The sequence below is a fragment of the Chlamydomonas reinhardtii genome, chromosome 12 (genome assembly GCF_000002595.2).
Source record: "Chlamydomonas reinhardtii strain CC-503 cw92 mt+ chromosome 12, whole genome shotgun sequence".
Lineage (NCBI taxonomy): Eukaryota > Viridiplantae > Chlorophyta > Chlorophyceae > Chlamydomonadales > Chlamydomonadaceae > Chlamydomonas > Chlamydomonas reinhardtii.
In genome coordinates this window covers 2,567,119-2,582,795 of record NC_057015.1, presented here as the reverse complement: position 1 = coordinate 2,582,795, position 15,677 = coordinate 2,567,119, and the positions used below count along the sequence as shown (strand labels likewise).

Here is a 15,677-nt window from a genome sequence, read left to right as displayed (position 1 = left end):
TCACCACCTGGCCCCGGAATCTGCATTTCGAATCATTACTGATATCTGAAGCTAGTATACTTGGTCTAGATAGCTTTTGAGACCTTGGGACAGCGCCATCAACTCACATTGTTCGGCGCACAGACTGTTCACACAGTATTATCTGTTTTGCCTATGGCTATCATAACCATACATATCATTGAATAAGCTTACTGACCTCCTAGGGTGCTTTGGCGAAGTGCCCTGCAGCCCAGCTTTTATAGACAGAAGGCAGCCGCTACCTGGCTGCGAGCAAGCATACAGATATGCCTTAACTGGAAACAAAACGTCTGTACACCCGAAAGGCTCGTTCAGCGGCGTATAAGCAATGGCTCTCCTCGCCTCCAAGAAGCTTGATGGCTCAGCCCCGGTGCTCCCATACATCTCACCTCTACAAGGTTTGTGAGAAACGCTTGTAGCGCAAACAATCTTGGTGGGGCCGACCAAAGAGCTCATGCGGCCCATGCGTCCACCCGCGCAGACCGGAAGAATGTTGAAGCGACGACATATGATGCAGCGGCAGAGGGCCTTACGAAAGCTGGATACACTGTGGGCTGGTGAGCGCCCAGTGGGTGGCCGCTATGGCCCTTCAGGCACCGGCGGCCGTTGGGGTCCCCCCACGCCGTGCAGGGTGTGGGGTTCCCGTTTCTGGCGTGACTGCGCCCACGTGTTTATAGCCTGGGGCTGCAGTAGTAACGCGCAGTAGTAACGTGCCGGCTGTGGTGCAAATATACATTTACGGGGCGCGCCCGCTTTCGTTTGAGCGCCCCTGCGGTACACGTGGGCACGCAACCACGTTGAACATACGGTCGCCTGTCGTCCAAACTGCTCACAGGAATGAAGGGACACTGCAGGTCGGCGGTTCGCTGGCCCAGTCCGGAATGGCAACGCCAACAGGTTACGACTCTAGCGGCAGGTCGAGCTACAGGCCGCGAACCTCAGGCTTCCTGTCCTTCAACCGAAGCAAGGTGAGCGCTCCCGAAGGCTGTGTGACTGTGGGTGCTGTTGGCACCGCTTGAGGGTCACGCAGCGGCAGACGCACGTGCTGACGTCCATCATGTTGTGACATGCTGCACACGCAGGAGGCGTCCTTACGGCCACGCACATCTGCATCCACCTCAGCAAATCTAGCAGGCGTCCCCCTGTCACAGCCTTCCACGCCCACACACCGAACTCCGCGCGAGCGCTTCTCGCGCCTCGCGGCATCTTTAGACAGCCCCAGCTTATCGGCTCTCATGGCGAACATGGGTGCCCAGTCGCCGTCAGGCGCTGCGGCTTCAGGGCCAGGAGGAACAGGGCAGTTTGCCACGGGCGACGCGGAAGCAAACTTGCACCGCAGCAGCCAGTCGGCGACGCTGCCGCCGCCCGGCCGCGCCGGCTCCACGGCAAACGCGCAGCTGCCCAGCTCTTCGCAGGTGGGCAGGCAAAACGATGCGACTAGGGTGTGGGATAGGTGGTTGCTCTGGGAGCAACGCTCATGAGCGCACCCAGTGCAAACGCTGACACGTATACAAGAGGTCAAAGCAGCTGACCTGGCACTGCTTCGCAACCCTGCAGGTGGCGGCGCATATGCGGGTGAAGATCCCGTTCTCCAACCTGCGCGACAGCGAGCGGCCGGGCACGGGCATGGCGCGGACCGCCAGCGGCACGGTCGTCCAGGTGCCGCTGGGTGTGCCGTCGCCGTCCTCGCCGCAGGCTCAGGCGCAGGCCTTCAAGGCCTCGCGCGGGCAGACGCTGATGGTGTTCAATGAGATGGACAGCGATAAGAACGGCAAGGTGAGGTTAGGGACGGCGCTGCAGAGCACTTGTGAGGGGGAGCGGTGTGATGCAGCTGCATGCGACCCGGAAGGCACGCAGGCCCCTGTGCAGCGAGTGTTGCGTGCTGTATCTTATGTTTCAGGTGTGGCAATGTGCATGGCGCGGCTTGAGTGGCTGGCTGCTGTGTTCACATTGTGCAGGTCACGCGGAGCGAGCTGGAGGCTGCTGCTCTGTCGTTGGGCTTTTCGCTGGAGCAGGCGCACCGGCTGTGGGACCGCCTGGACAAGCGCAAGCGGGGCTTCCTGGAGGCTGGCGACTGGGGGTCCAAGGACGCCATCAGCTACATCCAGCTCTTCTCCACGCGGTACATGCAGAAGTACATGGGCGTTCCGGACATATGCGCCACGCTGGAGCAGGTGAGCTGCTGGCGAGAGGCTGCGGACGCTTGACCTGTGCACCATGGAAGAGACCGTGATGTCCTTGTCAACATACAGCATTGGCTCTGCCGCAAGTAACACCACTGCTGCCGATGTGCTCGCAAGTAACACCCTGCACCCCGCAATGCGCACCCCGCAGGTCCGCAAGTACAACCGCGCGCAGGAGCTGCTGGAGGTGCAGTCGCTGACGGCCGCCATCAACAAGGCGCGCGCTAACGCCATCTCTCGCGGCATGCAGCTGGCGGGCGCCACCGGCAACCCCATCTACGACACGTTCCAGTTCATGGACGTTGACAACAGGTGCGTGCGCGCTGTGTCCTTGTGTGCGCCTTGCATGCATTTAACTAGCCGGCTCTTGGTGTCAGCATCTTCAATGCTTGCAACCCGGCACTGTGATCACCGTTTCGCAGCGGTGCGCTGTCCAAGGAGGAGATCCGTGACGCCTTCTTTGCGCTGGGCGTGTTCCTGCCCGACTCGGTGGTGGCGCAGATCATGTCGGTGAGTGAGCCGGGCGCAGGCAGGATGTGGATTTGGGCAGAGGCCTGGGCCTTCGCCCGCATTGGTGGGAGGCAGGGAGCGGAATTGTCTGGCGGTTTACCCGCATTCTGCCGTAGTTGAGAAGCTGTTGCCGCCCTATGGATGCCCTGCAGACCTTCGACAAGGACGGGAGCGGGCTGGTACAGTACCACGAGTTCCAGCGCACGATGTTCCCTGGAGCAAACGGTCGCTCGTGAGGAGCTGGAGTGCTGGAGCAGCATCAGTTTGCCTGTGCGTCCCTAATTGGCCGTGTGAACATTGTTACCTCGGATTCATTACAATGAGCAGTACTTTGATAGGCGTTTACTGGGCATGTATTGGGTACTCATGCTGGCTGGCGGTGAAGGTAGTGCCTGGGTGGTGGTTCATGCTGGGCGGCCCTGGGCTGGTGGACACTTAAGGTGGTAGCCGTGAATCGATAGCCGGCGTTACGCGGCAGCAGCCGCGCAAGTGCGCCGCGCACCACCTGTATGGATGGGTGAAGCGGAAGGTCGTGCTGAGGAATGCGGATGCGCGGGTGGAGGCGTGTCATGGAGTGAAATAAGTGTCGTTCAGTTAAGAAGTATTCAGTGTATGTGTAAGCATGCATTTGTTGGAGACTCATCAACGGGGCCGGCGAGCCCTGGGGCGACGGACTCTTGGATCCGGCCTTCGGAGCAGCAACTCGTTTCATGCGAGTTGTGCACTGCCCGCTACCTCAGAGTGATTTTTATTATATTGATTACAACAAAGCTACGTGAATGCCTTACTGATGCCCCAGAAGGATGTCAGTATTGAATAGCGTTCTTCTGCGTTGACCGAGGCTCCGTTCCCCATCATCGTTTGCTTGACGTTAGAAACGGAATTGGAGAATGCAGGCAGCGTCGCGTACCCCTAACTCGGTGCGTCGGTCGCTTGCACAAATGTTGACAGCCAGCAACACGCTCACAGCCTTTCGCTGACTGTAGATTCTGAGGAAGCGGCCTAACAAGGAGAATGAGGACGCAGCTGTCAAGGCCGCTAAGAGGAAGAACTTGCGCGAACGCCGCGTGAGCTTCGCCCCGGACGACGAGCTTGAGACTAAGCACATCTTCAAGGAGGTGAGCATAACTCAACCACAACAACTTCGACGGAACAGTAATGTCCAGAGGGAACCAGTATCAACCGAGCCTTCTATGACCGGTCGCAGGATTTCTCGCGCGATGACCGCAACTCACTCGAGCTTCGGGTGCCCAGCCCCCTGGACCCCGCCGGTATCAGTGCTGCAGCGGGAGCTACGGACACATTGGCCCCGGCGCAGCTATACGGCGGCCACTCTGCTGAGCCGCCGGCCGTGCTGCCGAGCCCCGGCGCGCTGTCACCGCTATCGATGGACCTAACCAACAACAGCTTTGAGCAGGGCCACATGGCTGCAGCGATGGCGCAAGCCGCAGGGCATCCGGGCCTTGCCGGGGCGCTGCTACCCGCACAGCACCAGCAGCAGTACCACCACGCAGACTTCACACGCAACATCACCATGAACGTCCCGAACCTATCCACGTTGGTGGAAGAGGACGAGGAGGAGTACGCAGCTGCAGATGCAGTTAGCGGCGGCGTGGCAGCATGCGGTGGCGTGCCGGAGTCGCCCCTAACTGGCGAGGTCGCCAAGGCGGGTGCTGCAGGCGATGGACTGGGGGCGCCGTCGCCCATTAGCCCGTACGTCCTTCGTGAGATGCAGCGGGGCGGGTCCGGTGGTGATGACGACGAGGTGCGCAACCGCTGGGGCTTCACCCCCGGCGCAGATGACACGCTGGAGGTCAGCTTCGGTGAGTGTAATGTTGGTGTAGTTTCGCAATGCGCTACGGACAGCGCTCCATCCACTCCTTCAGTGACACTGAGCCGGCCCGCCCGCGCTCTTTCAGGCCGCGCTGTTATGGGCGAGCAGACCTACAACCATGTGTACGGTGGCACGACCACCGGTGACCTCACCAAGGCCATCAAGGATGGCCACACCGGAGGTGAGCCTGCAACACCCTTACCTCCAGACTATTGCGCAAACGTGCGCTGTGCCGTGACCAACCTCACAGGCCAGCACTACGGTCAGCACGGCGCCGTTACACGCGCGCTGGCTGCGATCACCGCAGCACGCACGGGGGCCGGGGCAGCTGGATCGCCGGGGCGTGGCCAGGCGGGCACAGCACACACAGGCGCTGGGCCCAGCGCCGCTGCCTCAGCACGTGACACCCAAAGCGACATGGATATCAGTGCGGGGCCCAGCCTGGGCGCACCGGCTGCGGCGCCACAGCAGCTCGGCCGCCAGGGCTCCAACCCGCAGCCGCACCTAATGACGCAGCCGTTCCAGGTACCCATGCACGTGCCTGCGCCGCTGCCGCACAACACGCCGTTCCTTGACAACACCACCAAGCTGCTGGAGGACGACCAGACCGACGCCTGGCGCCTGCCCGGCGCCGGCAACAACTATGACCGCGGCCGCCTCAGTGTGGCCAGCAACAGGGTGCTGGCGCCAGGCGGCCGCCGGGCGGCTGCAGCCGGTGGGGCGGGCGGGGGCGAGACGACCATGCTGCTGGGCCCGACCACGCAGCTGCTGGCGACGGGCGGCAATGCCACCGCGCAGCTGCTGGCGGACACGACCAACCATAAGGCGGCATATGACCGGTTCATGCGTAATCGGCAGGCGCCACCGTCTGCAGCCCCCGTGCTCAGGTGCGCGGACGTTGTGATTGATAAGCGCAAGCAGTGAGGGTCGACACCACGCGCTGCACTTGTTTCAGATGTGCCCACGAGGGCAGCATTACTGCCATGCGTGCGAGAATGCGCAAACAAGCAAGGCTTTAGAACTTGTACATGCAAGAATGCGTAGGGATTCCGTTAATCGGCATGTTAACACCTGCGTCGCATAGTCGGCTGACTCTCACGCGTCGCTCCATAACCAGTGCGCGCCCTTGCTGCCACACGGCACACCCACAGGCCGAGCACACGTGGTGGTCTTGCCGACGCCACGGCGGTGTCCAGCAGCGCCGCGGAGCTGCGGCGCCTGGCGGCACAGGACAACACCAACATGTCCATGGACCTGAGCATGTCGCCCTGCGGCCAGGCCGCCAACGGCACCAGCAACGACCTGCTGGCTGACGCCGGCGGTCTGTCACTGGACGCCTTCCAGCTGCCGCCCGAACCGACCGTCAACCTGTCACAGCAACAGCCGCAGATGCGGCTGGTGCAGCCAGCCGAGGCACCGGTGCGCCAGGCGGCACCGCAGATTACCTGCCAGGTACGAGTCGAGGCAGTACCGGTATCCTCACCATGCGGCACCACGCCGCCGCAGTCCGTTCCGCTGCACCCCCTCTTGCCTTCGCGCCAAACCTGCCCCCTCCGCCACGCGCAGGAGTTCCTGTCCTTCATCGACGTTAGCTTCAATGACAAGGTCTGCCGCACCTCGTACCTGCCCCAATCGGACCCGCCGCCCAAGACGGTGGCGGAGGTGTACGAGGCGGCGGTGGTGACGGCGCCGCAGGTGACGGCCTACCAGGCCATGATGGTGGAGGTGTCCAGCCGCCTGGCCAACATGCAGAGCCGTGTGCAGCAGCTGGAGGCGGAGCTCAGTGGCAGCAACCCCGAGCTGTTCGCAGCGGTGCAGGTACGCTGGATGGGGTCAAGGAAGCGCGCGTAAAGCGCCGAGCGGGTCTTCCTAAGTGAGAGCACGCGTGTGCTGTTGGTAAATTGGTACCGGTTTGGGGCACGCGTGGTATGCGTATGCCACGGACGTGAAGCTACGTTAGCTAAATGGGCGATCGTGTGACTCCTGCTTGACAGACGGTGCCGGCGGCGCAGCTGGAGACAATCAAGGAGCAGTTCATCAGCCTGAAAAAGCTGTGCCGCATCCGCACGGTGAAGGCCATCAAGCAGACGCACCTCAACTCGCTTGATGAGCTGCTGTCACAGCTGAGCAACAGCAAGGCCAATCTGCAGACGGAGCTTGCGGCCATGACGGTGCGTGCTGCACGGGGGCTGGGGTTGTGGGCCCCGTCTGGCTATACTTGAACCATGCTTGCCGGGTTATGGGCGAATTACGGTAACGACCATGTATAAAAGAGCACACGGAATTATATGCGTAAAGACTGTGTATGCGATGCAGCAACGCGTCAGTTGTTACCTGGCGCTACCTTGCATACGTGCTGAATCTATGACCTTGTGTGTGCCAATTGTATCCAGGCGGGCGTGGAGCGCCTCAACAAGTGCACACAGGACAAGACGGCCCTCGCAGCCGCCATCGCGCACCGCTGCGCCGAGGACGACGCCCAGCATGAGGTGCGCGCCATGCCACTCGGGCCGGGCCACCTTCCAGCATCAACCAAGGGCCTTGGCCCTGCCGCTCTCACGCGCACACCTCCTGATATGGAGCAATAACTGACGTTCCGTGTATGCGCGCATACTCTACTCCTGACAGGCGGCGCTGCAGCGGCGGAAGGTGATGGAGGCGCACCTGCAGCGGCTGGAGGCATTGCGCGCACAGAACGCGCAGCGGCGGCAGCGCCTGGAGGAGGAGCGCGCCGAGCGCCAGGCCATCGAGCAGAACCGGGTGCGTCCGGCATGTACAGCCTGGATTAGCTGCGTTTCATGCCGCTGCGTGTGTTCTCTGCGGCCGCCAGTTGATTGGCAAGTTTTGCGACGCTTTGCTTTGATCTGGGTGTGCAGCAACCTGCTGGCACGTTGTCCCATTGTTGTCCGCTCCCTCCAGGTGCCCAAGGAGACGCTGGAGCAGGAGCGCAGCATGCTGGAGGCGCGCATCTCCGCCCTCAGCGTGCGCAGCAGCTCGTCAGCTATGACGCCGGGCCGCGAGGGCGAGCTGGTCAAGCAGGTGGCGGCAAAGCGCGAGGAGGTGGAGGCACTGCTGGGGCTGCACGTAAGTGGCTACCGTATTCAGTAGTTGCGTGGGTGCGGTATGCTGAAGCGCTGGCAGCAAATGTACCACGGCAGCTGCCGATGCAGCCTGCTACCTTTCTGGTCGAACTACCCACCGTGCATCGATCTCCGGCTGATACACTCCACAGGCCATGCGGATAGACCTCTCCAGCATGGACAGCAATGGCAGCTTCAACTTCATCTTCCGTGGCTCATGCCGGGTTACATGCACAGCGGCTAGTGACATGTGCCGCATTCAGGTGGAGCGACTGGAGGGATCCTGCAAGCCCGGGGCCCTGGCGCCGAGCGTGGAGGCGGCTCTGGGTAAGCCACGCCTGAGCAGTCTACCTGTAATCAAAACTTGAGTGGGCAGCCAAGCCGCACTAAGATGGTAGCGTGTATGGGTTGTTTGCTTCATTGAGACACGTCTCAAACGCTTAACGCAGGTTATCGCTAATGCATTCCCGTTTGTCCCCTATCACAGGCGCGTCGGCTGCTGAGCTGAGTTGCCAGGTGCCCCGCGCGCAGCTGGCGCTGCGGATGGAGGCCATCACCAGGCAGCTGCATCGCATGTGGCGACTGGCGCAGCAGCTGGAGGCCAGCTGGCTCACACACAACTGTATGCAGCGGCCGCTGGTCGAGGACTGCGCCGCCACCAGCAGTTCCGCGGGCAGCATCGGCGGCGGGCGCACCCTGTTGCTCAGCTTCCTGAACGCGGACACAGTGACCAAGGTGGCAATCCGCGTGCCCTGGCGTGAGGCGCTGCGGGCGGACACGGTGGTACCAACACTCAGTGTTACGATTCAGAACCTGGATGCGGAGGACATGCAGCGGCAGGCGAGCGAGGTGGTGAACGCCACGGTGCTCAGCCGCGTGCCAGCGGGCCCAGGGTACCTCGCCTCGTTGTGCCTGGCCATGAGCGTGACGCTCCAGGTGCCAGCAGCAGCAGCAGCAGCAGCAGCAGCCTGTGGCACTGGCAGTGCCGGGAGCGGCGCCGCGGCGGAGTCACCGGCCGATGGCACAGATGCGGGGGCCGACAGCGGGACACCCGTGGGCTCGCAGGCCCGGGAGGGAGGCCGTGTGTTCAACAACCCTCTCTTTGGGGGAGAATGAGCAGGAGCAGAGTTAGCGTGGCATGTGACCCTCGGGGTGATCTCAGATTGCTGCACACCACTATGTTATGGATGTATGCGGTACCATGCACTTGTGTGATAGCGCATCAGCGCCTTGGCTCTGGTCGGGCAGGCCCGCACGGCAAAACCTTTGTGTGTCCATGGAAGGCCGGCGGACGCACGGCGGATGAATTTATGACTCCTGCGGCAGCCGTGCGACCACCAGCGTTATAAACAAGGCCTGTGGTTGTTTCCTGTTGTTTGGCCTGTGAAACTGTGGTGCCCGCCGCGTGGCGAGGGAATATTTGCGGTGCATCAGGCGTGGGGCCGGCCTCAGAAGGGTTGTACTCTGAGGCGCCCAGTGCATCACGTACATGAGACAACATCGCTAGTCCTTTGTACACACAAGTAGCCCGAGGAATCCGGAGTGACCCTCATTCCAAACTCTAAGTTTTCGACGGCTCCATCCCGTCCCACTAAGCCTCGAGAACTCCTCACTCGAGTAGTTCTCTACAGCTTACTACCTTCATAGATAACAAGTTACTCGATCAATAAGTTAGAACAGACTCAGAACGAGAACGACACAACTTTATTGGGCAGTCGACCGCCCCGTCGTCGCGGGTGGCGCAGCTTGAAACAATGGCGGACAAGTCTGGAGTAGGGAAAGGCGATGTGGAGGCTCCGGAGCCTGCGCCTTGCCCCTTTGACGTGAACCCTGTCGACCTGCTCACGATGAATGAGGTAAGAGTCCCATGGCCGTTGTGCCCACGCCCGCAGCCGTTCTAAATGGCTGTATTCTTTGCAGGGCAAGGACATGGCCGCTCTTAAAGGCCTGGGCGGTGCGCAAGGGCTTGCAAAAAAGCTGGCGACAAGTTTGCACGAGGGGCTGGACCCAAGTACAGTAGATGCGCACGCGGAGGCTTACGGACACAACAAGTTTAAGGAAACGCCGCCCAAGTCGGTGAGTTGCACTTCCAAGGGGCCGGGCCAGGGCTGCGCATATATGGGCATGTGGTAACGAGTCCCTTGACACTCTTCCCCCGCAGTTCTTCTCGCTGGTATGGGAGAACCTTCAAGACCCCGTCATTATCATTCTGTGCGTTGCGGCGGCGGTATCAACAGCACTGGGCGCGGCCATCCCCGAGCAGCGAAAGCACGGAGAGTGGATTGAGGGCGTGGCCATTTGGGTGGCTATCATCCTTGTGGTGTCCGTAGGTAAGCGAAGGAGCTGTGGAGCTTGTGCGCCTGGTCTAGGAAAGGAACATCGTGTGTCAGCCATGTCCAAGCCCTGAAAGATACTTGTATGGATTGCTAATGCTAAGTTAAGAACGCTTTCAGGATGCGCTTGACATCGATGGGGAAACGCGTGTGTTGGTCGTCGTTTTCGAAGGGCAGCAGCCGCACTCCTTGCGGCCCGTCCTGCTCCCCGCACCGCACCGCGTCATGGACTCCCCCTCCCCTACTCCGAGCTGCTCGCTCACCGCACTCCGCGCCCGCCTCGCATCCCTGACCCACAGGCGCTGGAAACGATTATCAGAAGGACAAGCAGTTCCGGAAACTGAACGCGCAAAAGGACAAAATTATGGTGAAGGTGGTGCGCGGGCACCAGACACTGCTGGTGGAGAACGTGGAGCTGGTGGTAGGCGACGTATACCTCTTGGACACGGGCGACAAGGTGGTGGCGGACGGCGTCTGCTTTGACTGCCAGGGCCTGGTCATTGACGAGGCCTCGCTGACGGGCGAGTCCGACCCCATCAAGAAGAACACGGACGAGGACCCGTGGGTGCGCTCAGGCACGCAGGTGAGAGCGGCGCCCAGCGCGGCAGCGGCGGCGTGAGCCTGCGCCAGGAGCTGGGGAAAGGGAGGGGAGAGGTAAATTAGTAAAGGTCCGGCGCACCGTACGGGTTCGTCGCATGGAATGTGCATGAACGGACGGGAGGAGCCGGATGCAGAGTGAATGGTGTTCGGCCACATTTTGTATAAAGGTAGAGCACGGCCACAAGAACTGCAACCACATTCTAAAACGTCTGGCCCCCGTTTGTTCTGCAGGTCACGGAGGGCAGCGGCAAGCTGCTGGTCGTGGCTGTGGGCGAGAACAGCGAGTGGGGTAAGACCATGGCGCTGGTGGGCGAGGCGGGAGACGACGAGACGCCGCTGCAGGTCAAGCTGACCTGGGTGGCCAGCACGGTCGGCAAAATCGGTTTCGGGGTCGCCATCTGCTGCTTCGCTGCGCTGCTCATCAAGTGAGTTGTCATGCGAGAATGAGTTACAGCGGAGGAACGGATAGGGGGCGGAGCTCTGCGATGGAGTTGCAGGGCGTTGACATGTAGCAGGGGCGTGAACCACCCTGGGGGCACGAGGCGAAGCGGCTAGGCTTTCGGACCCAGCGCAACCACGGCGCACGGTCAAGTGCTGGTTCTCACGCTGCTCGCGCAATTGTGTCTGCTGATCCGCCCGCCCAGGTGGTGCGTGGTCAACGGCGGGTTCCCGGTCAGCAAGATCAACCAGAACGGCCCCATCCAGTTCTTCCTGTACTCGGTGACCATCATTGTGGTGGCCGTGCCCGAGGGCCTGCCGCTGGCCGTGACCATTTCGCTGGCGTACAGCATGAAGAAGATGATGAAGGGTGAGTCGTAACGGAAAGGGCAGAGCAGGGGAGAGTGAGGAGATGGGGTCTGGGTTGGGCGTGGGTGTGGGTGAGAACGTGGGGTGGGGATGGAGAGGTGATCCAGGGCGGGGAAAGCTTGTTGCGGGGATTTTGGGGCGGGGGAAGGTGTGGGTGTGGGAGTCATCGCAGCGCGCTGAAGGTTGGTGGGCAGAGCACAGTCAGACTGGGCGCGGGGGTGAAAGGATTAGGGCGGTGAAAGCAGAGCGCAAAAGGGCAGGTCGGCGGCAGCGGCACATGGGCGCGGCGTGAAATCGCAACAGGTTCCTCATTCATGGCCTGATGCTTGACGCGCCCTCCATACGCGCCCTCCATACGCGCAACTGAACGCCCCGCAGACAACAACTTTGTGCGCGTGCTGGCGGCCTGCGAGACCATGGGCGGCGCTACCGCCATCTGCTCCGACAAGACCGGCACGCTGACGGAGAACCGCATGACGGTGGTGGAGGGCTGGTTCGCGGGCCAGCAGTTTGACCACCTGCCCGACCCCAGCGAGCTGCCGCGCGAGGTGTGCGACGAGCTGAAGCTCAACTGCGCGCTGAACAGCAAGGCCTTTGTGATTGAGGCCGGCCCCAAGGTGGACTTTGTCGGTGAGTCGGGTGGTGCAAATCGGGTTCTGACCGCTGCTGGGCGGCTGAAGATACAAGCGGGATAAACTGCGCTGCTCCTTTTCCTTTCCTGCTGTGCCTGCTGCGCACACGCTAAATCCGACGTATTCCCCTTCCCGCCCGCCTCCAGGCAACCGCACAGAGTGCGCGCTGCTCATGATGATCAAGACCTGGGGCTGCACCTACACCGCCGTGCGCGAGGAGTACGAGGCGTCCGTCTACAAGATGTTTGGCTTCTCCTCCTCCAAGAAGATGGCCTCCTGCAGCGTCAAATTCGCCGACAAGTTCCGCCACTACAACAAGGGCGCTGCGGAGTGGGTGCTCAAGCGCTGCACCAGCATGTACAACGGCAGCCAGATCGTGCAGATGGGCGACGCGGAGCGCGAGAAGCTGGTGGAGGTGGTGACGGGCATGGCCAAGCGCGGCCTGCGCTGCATCTGCCTCACCTACACGGACTACCCGCTCGTTGACGACTCGCGCCCCGCCGATTTCTTTGAGGACAGCGACAACCTGGACCGCAACCTGGTGGCCCTGGCCATTGTGGGCATCAAGGATCCCGTGCGCAAGGAGGTGCCGGAGGCGGTGCGCGTGTGCCAGCGCGCGGGTATCACTGTGCGCATGGTGACTGGCGACAACATCCACACCGCGCAGCACATTGCACGCGAGTGCGGCATCCTGACCGAGGACGCCGTCGCCATGGAGGGCCCCGACTTCCGCAAGATGGCGGCGCAGGAGCTGCTGCCGCTGCTGCCCAAGCTGCGCGTGCTGGCGCGCTCCTCGCCCGAGGACAAGCTGACGCTGGTGTCCATGCTGAAGCAGCACGGCGACGTGAGTTTGGGATTGATGGGGGCCTGGATGGGGCGGGGGCCAGGCAGCGCATAGGCGGTGCCAAGCTCCGCGTATCCGAAATGAGAGACAACGGAGTGAGCCTGCTAGTTCTGACACCAACGGCTTGTTACCTCTCGCTCACAGGTTGTTGCCGTGACGGGCGATGGCACCAACGACGCGCCCGCGCTCAAGGAGAGCGATGTGGGTCTGGCTATGGGCATTGCCGGCACGGAGGTGGCCAAGGAGGCGGCCGACATTGTGATTCTGGATGATAACTTCAGCTCCATCGTCAAGTCGGTGCTGTGGGGCCGCTCCGTGTTCACCAACATCCGCAAGTTCCTCATGTTCCAGCTCACCGTCAACTTCGTGGCGCTGGTCATTGCCTTCTTCGGCGCCGTCATCGGCGGCCAGGAGCCCCTGAACGTGCTGCAGTTGCTGTGGGTGAACCTGATCATGGACACCATGGGCGCGCTGGCGCTGGCCACGGAGGACCCCAACCCGGAGCTGCTGCTGATGAAGCCGTACGGGCGCAACGAGAACCTCATCACGCGCATCATGTGGAAGCACATCCTGGTGCAGGGCTTCTACCAGATCTTCTGGATGTTCCTCATCCTGTACGGCATGCCCGTGTTCCTGAACGGCGCCAAGTACAACGGCCGCTACGACATTGAGGGCCGCGAGGACTGGTGGAAGCGCGAGTGCATGAGCGAGCTGAGCGGATACATCAACAGCACCCAAACCTGCAACCAGATGCTGGAGTGCGGCTTCCCCTACTACGACACCGCCGTCGGCCGCGTGAGCATCCAGAGCCCCGCCTGCATGCTGTACCCGCTGTGGCAGAACAGCAGCAGCACCATCAAGACGGTGCCGGAGGACCCGCGCACGGCCATGTGCGACTACGACCGCCCCAACCCTGGCGCGACCGGCAACCCCGGCTGCGTGTGGCACAGCCAGTACCAGGACGCCGACACCAAGATGAAGCGCGACTACGAGACGCACATGCATGACGAGTACATCCACGTGCTGTCCTGCCTCTTCAACGCCTTCATCTTCTGCCAGATCTTCAACGAGATCAACGCGCGTCGCATCAACGACGAGTACACCATCTTTGTGGGCCTGTTCACCAACCCCATCTTCTGCTCCGTCATCGCGATCACGGTTGTGTTCCAGGTCATCATCATCAACGTGCCCTTCATCAACAACAAGTTCTTCAAGGTCAACCGCCTCAACTGGCAGGAGTGGCTTGCAACCGTCGCCATCGGCTTCGGCACTATCCCGCTGTCGCTGCTCACGCGCTGGCTGTCCAAGGTGCTCCCCGAGAACTGCCTGCGCGGCACCCGCGTACATGCTTCCACCGGCCGTACGCTGTCGGGCAAGCCCGGCGACCGCACCGCCTCGAGCGGCAGCCGCACCGTCAGCGGCGGCGCCCGCACCGTCAGTGGCGGCCCCAATGCACGTGCAGGCTCCAAACTGTCGCCGCGCGTGGCAGCCGCCAACGGCACGGTATGAGCTGCGTGAGCGGAGCGCCGTGAGGCGCCCCCAGGGCAGGAGCAGGCGATGCGGGCGGGCCGCACCGGCACCGCAATCGCACGCAGGTGACCTACACATATTTATTAGGACCGGAGATTAGGAATACGGAACTGCGTGGGGAGGTGAGGCAGCACCGCCCACAATTCATGCGTGAGCAGGCTCTCGGCAAGGCAAGCACACACGTCGGCAGTTACAGCTGGCTGTACAGGTCGCTGCAGTGGGGTGGGGCAGAGGTGTGGTGGTGTTCCGTGGCTCTGGTGTTGGCGCCGGTGTGGGTATGGTGGGCGGTTTGGCTGAATGGCCCTGCGCCCGCTAGCTGCGTTGTTTGTCGCTTGCCACCCAACGCCCGGCGCCGCATCTGTTTGATCCCGGTCGGCCTCCTAGGAGGTGATGTACTGGAGAAAACTGCAAATTCGACAGCATTGAACTCAATTTGTGCGCGTTTTTCATGCTTCGATGATGATTGGGGCGGCTGATGGTAGGCAAGGCAGAGTTCCCCTGCCTGTCGGAGTGGAGTCGTGGTCCCGTCCATGCCCGTATTCGTAGCGTAAAGCGACGGAAGCGGCGGAGGTCATTGACTCAGTTGCGTTTCCTTTCAGACAGATAAAGGGTGTGCAGACCTGGCGCCCTGTGGGAATCGCGGGGGTTACGTTCGTGTTCTGGTAGCATTCAGGGTGAAGGACCTGAGTATGTGTGTGTACGTGACGTGAACGGGCGCAGGCAACTGTGGCGTGTGAGATGGACAGCGGGTGGTTGACAGTTTGTGCCACGAATAACTTGATGGTTGACGTGTCACGAGGCGCACGAGTGCTACGCTCATGATAAAGCCCGGGCACAGAAGAGGCACACCTCGGCGGTGCATATTCGGGTTTCATTGACTGGTGCGCTGTTAAAGGACCTCAGGCTGAGCGGGCGATGCGGCTGCGCTCTTGGTGCGCCTGTACACGACCATGTTGGATGACGGGCTATAGGGACGACAAGGAGGCAAACGTATTCACAACTGTATACTGGTACTGTTGAACTGGCGCGCTGGATGCGGGAGGGCCCAGCATTAAGGAGGAGACTGCGAAGGGGACTGCGAAGGTAGGGGAGCATCACAGGCGCTGCGACACAGCCTATACGGCAAGCAACTTGACAAATGCTCGGTGTAGAGAGTGCATCCATTATATGCATTTTGAGTGTGTGAGCTCACGCAGGCCCTGGGACTGCAGCTGCAAATGTTGTAATTCCAACTGTCCTGTGTCTTGCGGCTAGGGGGGGTATTCGAGACACTGACGCACCGCATTGCATGTCACGCCTGGCCAGG

General features: G+C 61.6%; 3 protein-coding genes across 3 annotated transcripts; all 3 read left to right on the top strand.

Moving 5' to 3' along the window:
* Positions 1-31: 31 nt before the first annotated feature.
* CHLRE_12g505250v5 (uncharacterized protein) lies at positions 32-3,474 on the top strand. The gene is made up of 9 exons (XM_001690762.2): positions 32-416; positions 500-575; positions 854-986; positions 1,101-1,433; positions 1,576-1,794; positions 1,977-2,192; positions 2,353-2,513; positions 2,624-2,711; positions 2,864-3,474. Exons 1-9 carry the CDS (start codon positions 347-349, stop codon positions 2,945-2,947), a joined length of 1,380 nt encoding a protein of 459 aa, XP_001690814.1. The 5' UTR covers positions 32-346; the 3' UTR covers positions 2,948-3,474.
* Positions 3,475-3,523: 49 nt separating this feature from the next.
* CHLRE_12g505300v5 (uncharacterized protein) lies at positions 3,524-9,206 on the top strand. The gene is made up of 13 exons (XM_043068147.1): positions 3,524-3,631; positions 3,698-3,829; positions 3,919-4,534; positions 4,631-4,726; positions 4,796-5,432; positions 5,697-5,997; positions 6,112-6,363; positions 6,540-6,716; positions 6,939-7,034; positions 7,174-7,305; positions 7,465-7,629; positions 7,778-7,952; positions 8,113-9,206. The coding sequence occupies exons 1-13, from the start codon at positions 3,602-3,604 to the stop codon at positions 8,739-8,741; spliced, it is 3,438 nt and encodes a 1,145-aa protein (XP_042918220.1). The 5' UTR covers positions 3,524-3,601; the 3' UTR covers positions 8,742-9,206.
* Positions 9,207-9,253: 47 nt separating this feature from the next.
* Positions 9,254-15,609, top strand: CHLRE_12g505350v5 (uncharacterized protein). Its single transcript, XM_043068148.1, has 9 exons — positions 9,254-9,481; positions 9,546-9,701; positions 9,787-9,955; positions 10,258-10,541; positions 10,790-10,983; positions 11,203-11,366; positions 11,744-11,995; positions 12,144-12,841; positions 12,986-15,609. The coding sequence occupies exons 1-9, from the start codon at positions 9,380-9,382 to the stop codon at positions 14,348-14,350; spliced, it is 3,384 nt and encodes a 1,127-aa protein (XP_042918219.1). The 5' UTR covers positions 9,254-9,379; the 3' UTR covers positions 14,351-15,609.
* Positions 15,610-15,677: the final 68 nt, after the last annotated feature.

Bases quoted from the DNA above. Each gene is read 5' to 3' on its own strand.
- CHLRE_12g505250v5 (XM_001690762.2), top strand. From the start codon at position 347: ATGGCTCTCCTCGCCTCCAAGAAGCTTGATGGCTCAGCCCCGGTGCTC. The intron at 987-1,100 runs GTGAGCGCTCCC...CTGCACACGCAG, and splicing joins TGTCCTTCAACCGAAGCAAG to GAGGCGTCCTTACGGCCACG. The intron at 2,193-2,352 runs GTGAGCTGCTGG...CGCACCCCGCAG, and splicing joins TATGCGCCACGCTGGAGCAG to GTCCGCAAGTACAACCGCGC.
- CHLRE_12g505300v5 (XM_043068147.1), top strand. From the start codon at position 3,602: ATGCAGGCAGCGTCGCGTACCCCTAACTCG. The intron at 5,998-6,111 runs GTACGAGTCGAG...CGCCACGCGCAG, and splicing joins CACCGCAGATTACCTGCCAG to GAGTTCCTGTCCTTCATCGA. The intron at 6,364-6,539 runs GTACGCTGGATG...CCTGCTTGACAG, and splicing joins AGCTGTTCGCAGCGGTGCAG to ACGGTGCCGGCGGCGCAGCT.
- CHLRE_12g505350v5 (XM_043068148.1), top strand. From the start codon at position 9,380: ATGGCGGACAAGTCTGGAGTAGGGAAAGGCGATGTGGAGGCTCCGGAG. The intron at 9,482-9,545 runs GTAAGAGTCCCA...TATTCTTTGCAG, and splicing joins ACCTGCTCACGATGAATGAG to GGCAAGGACATGGCCGCTCT. The intron at 12,842-12,985 runs GTGAGTTTGGGA...TCTCGCTCACAG, and splicing joins TGCTGAAGCAGCACGGCGAC to GTTGTTGCCGTGACGGGCGA.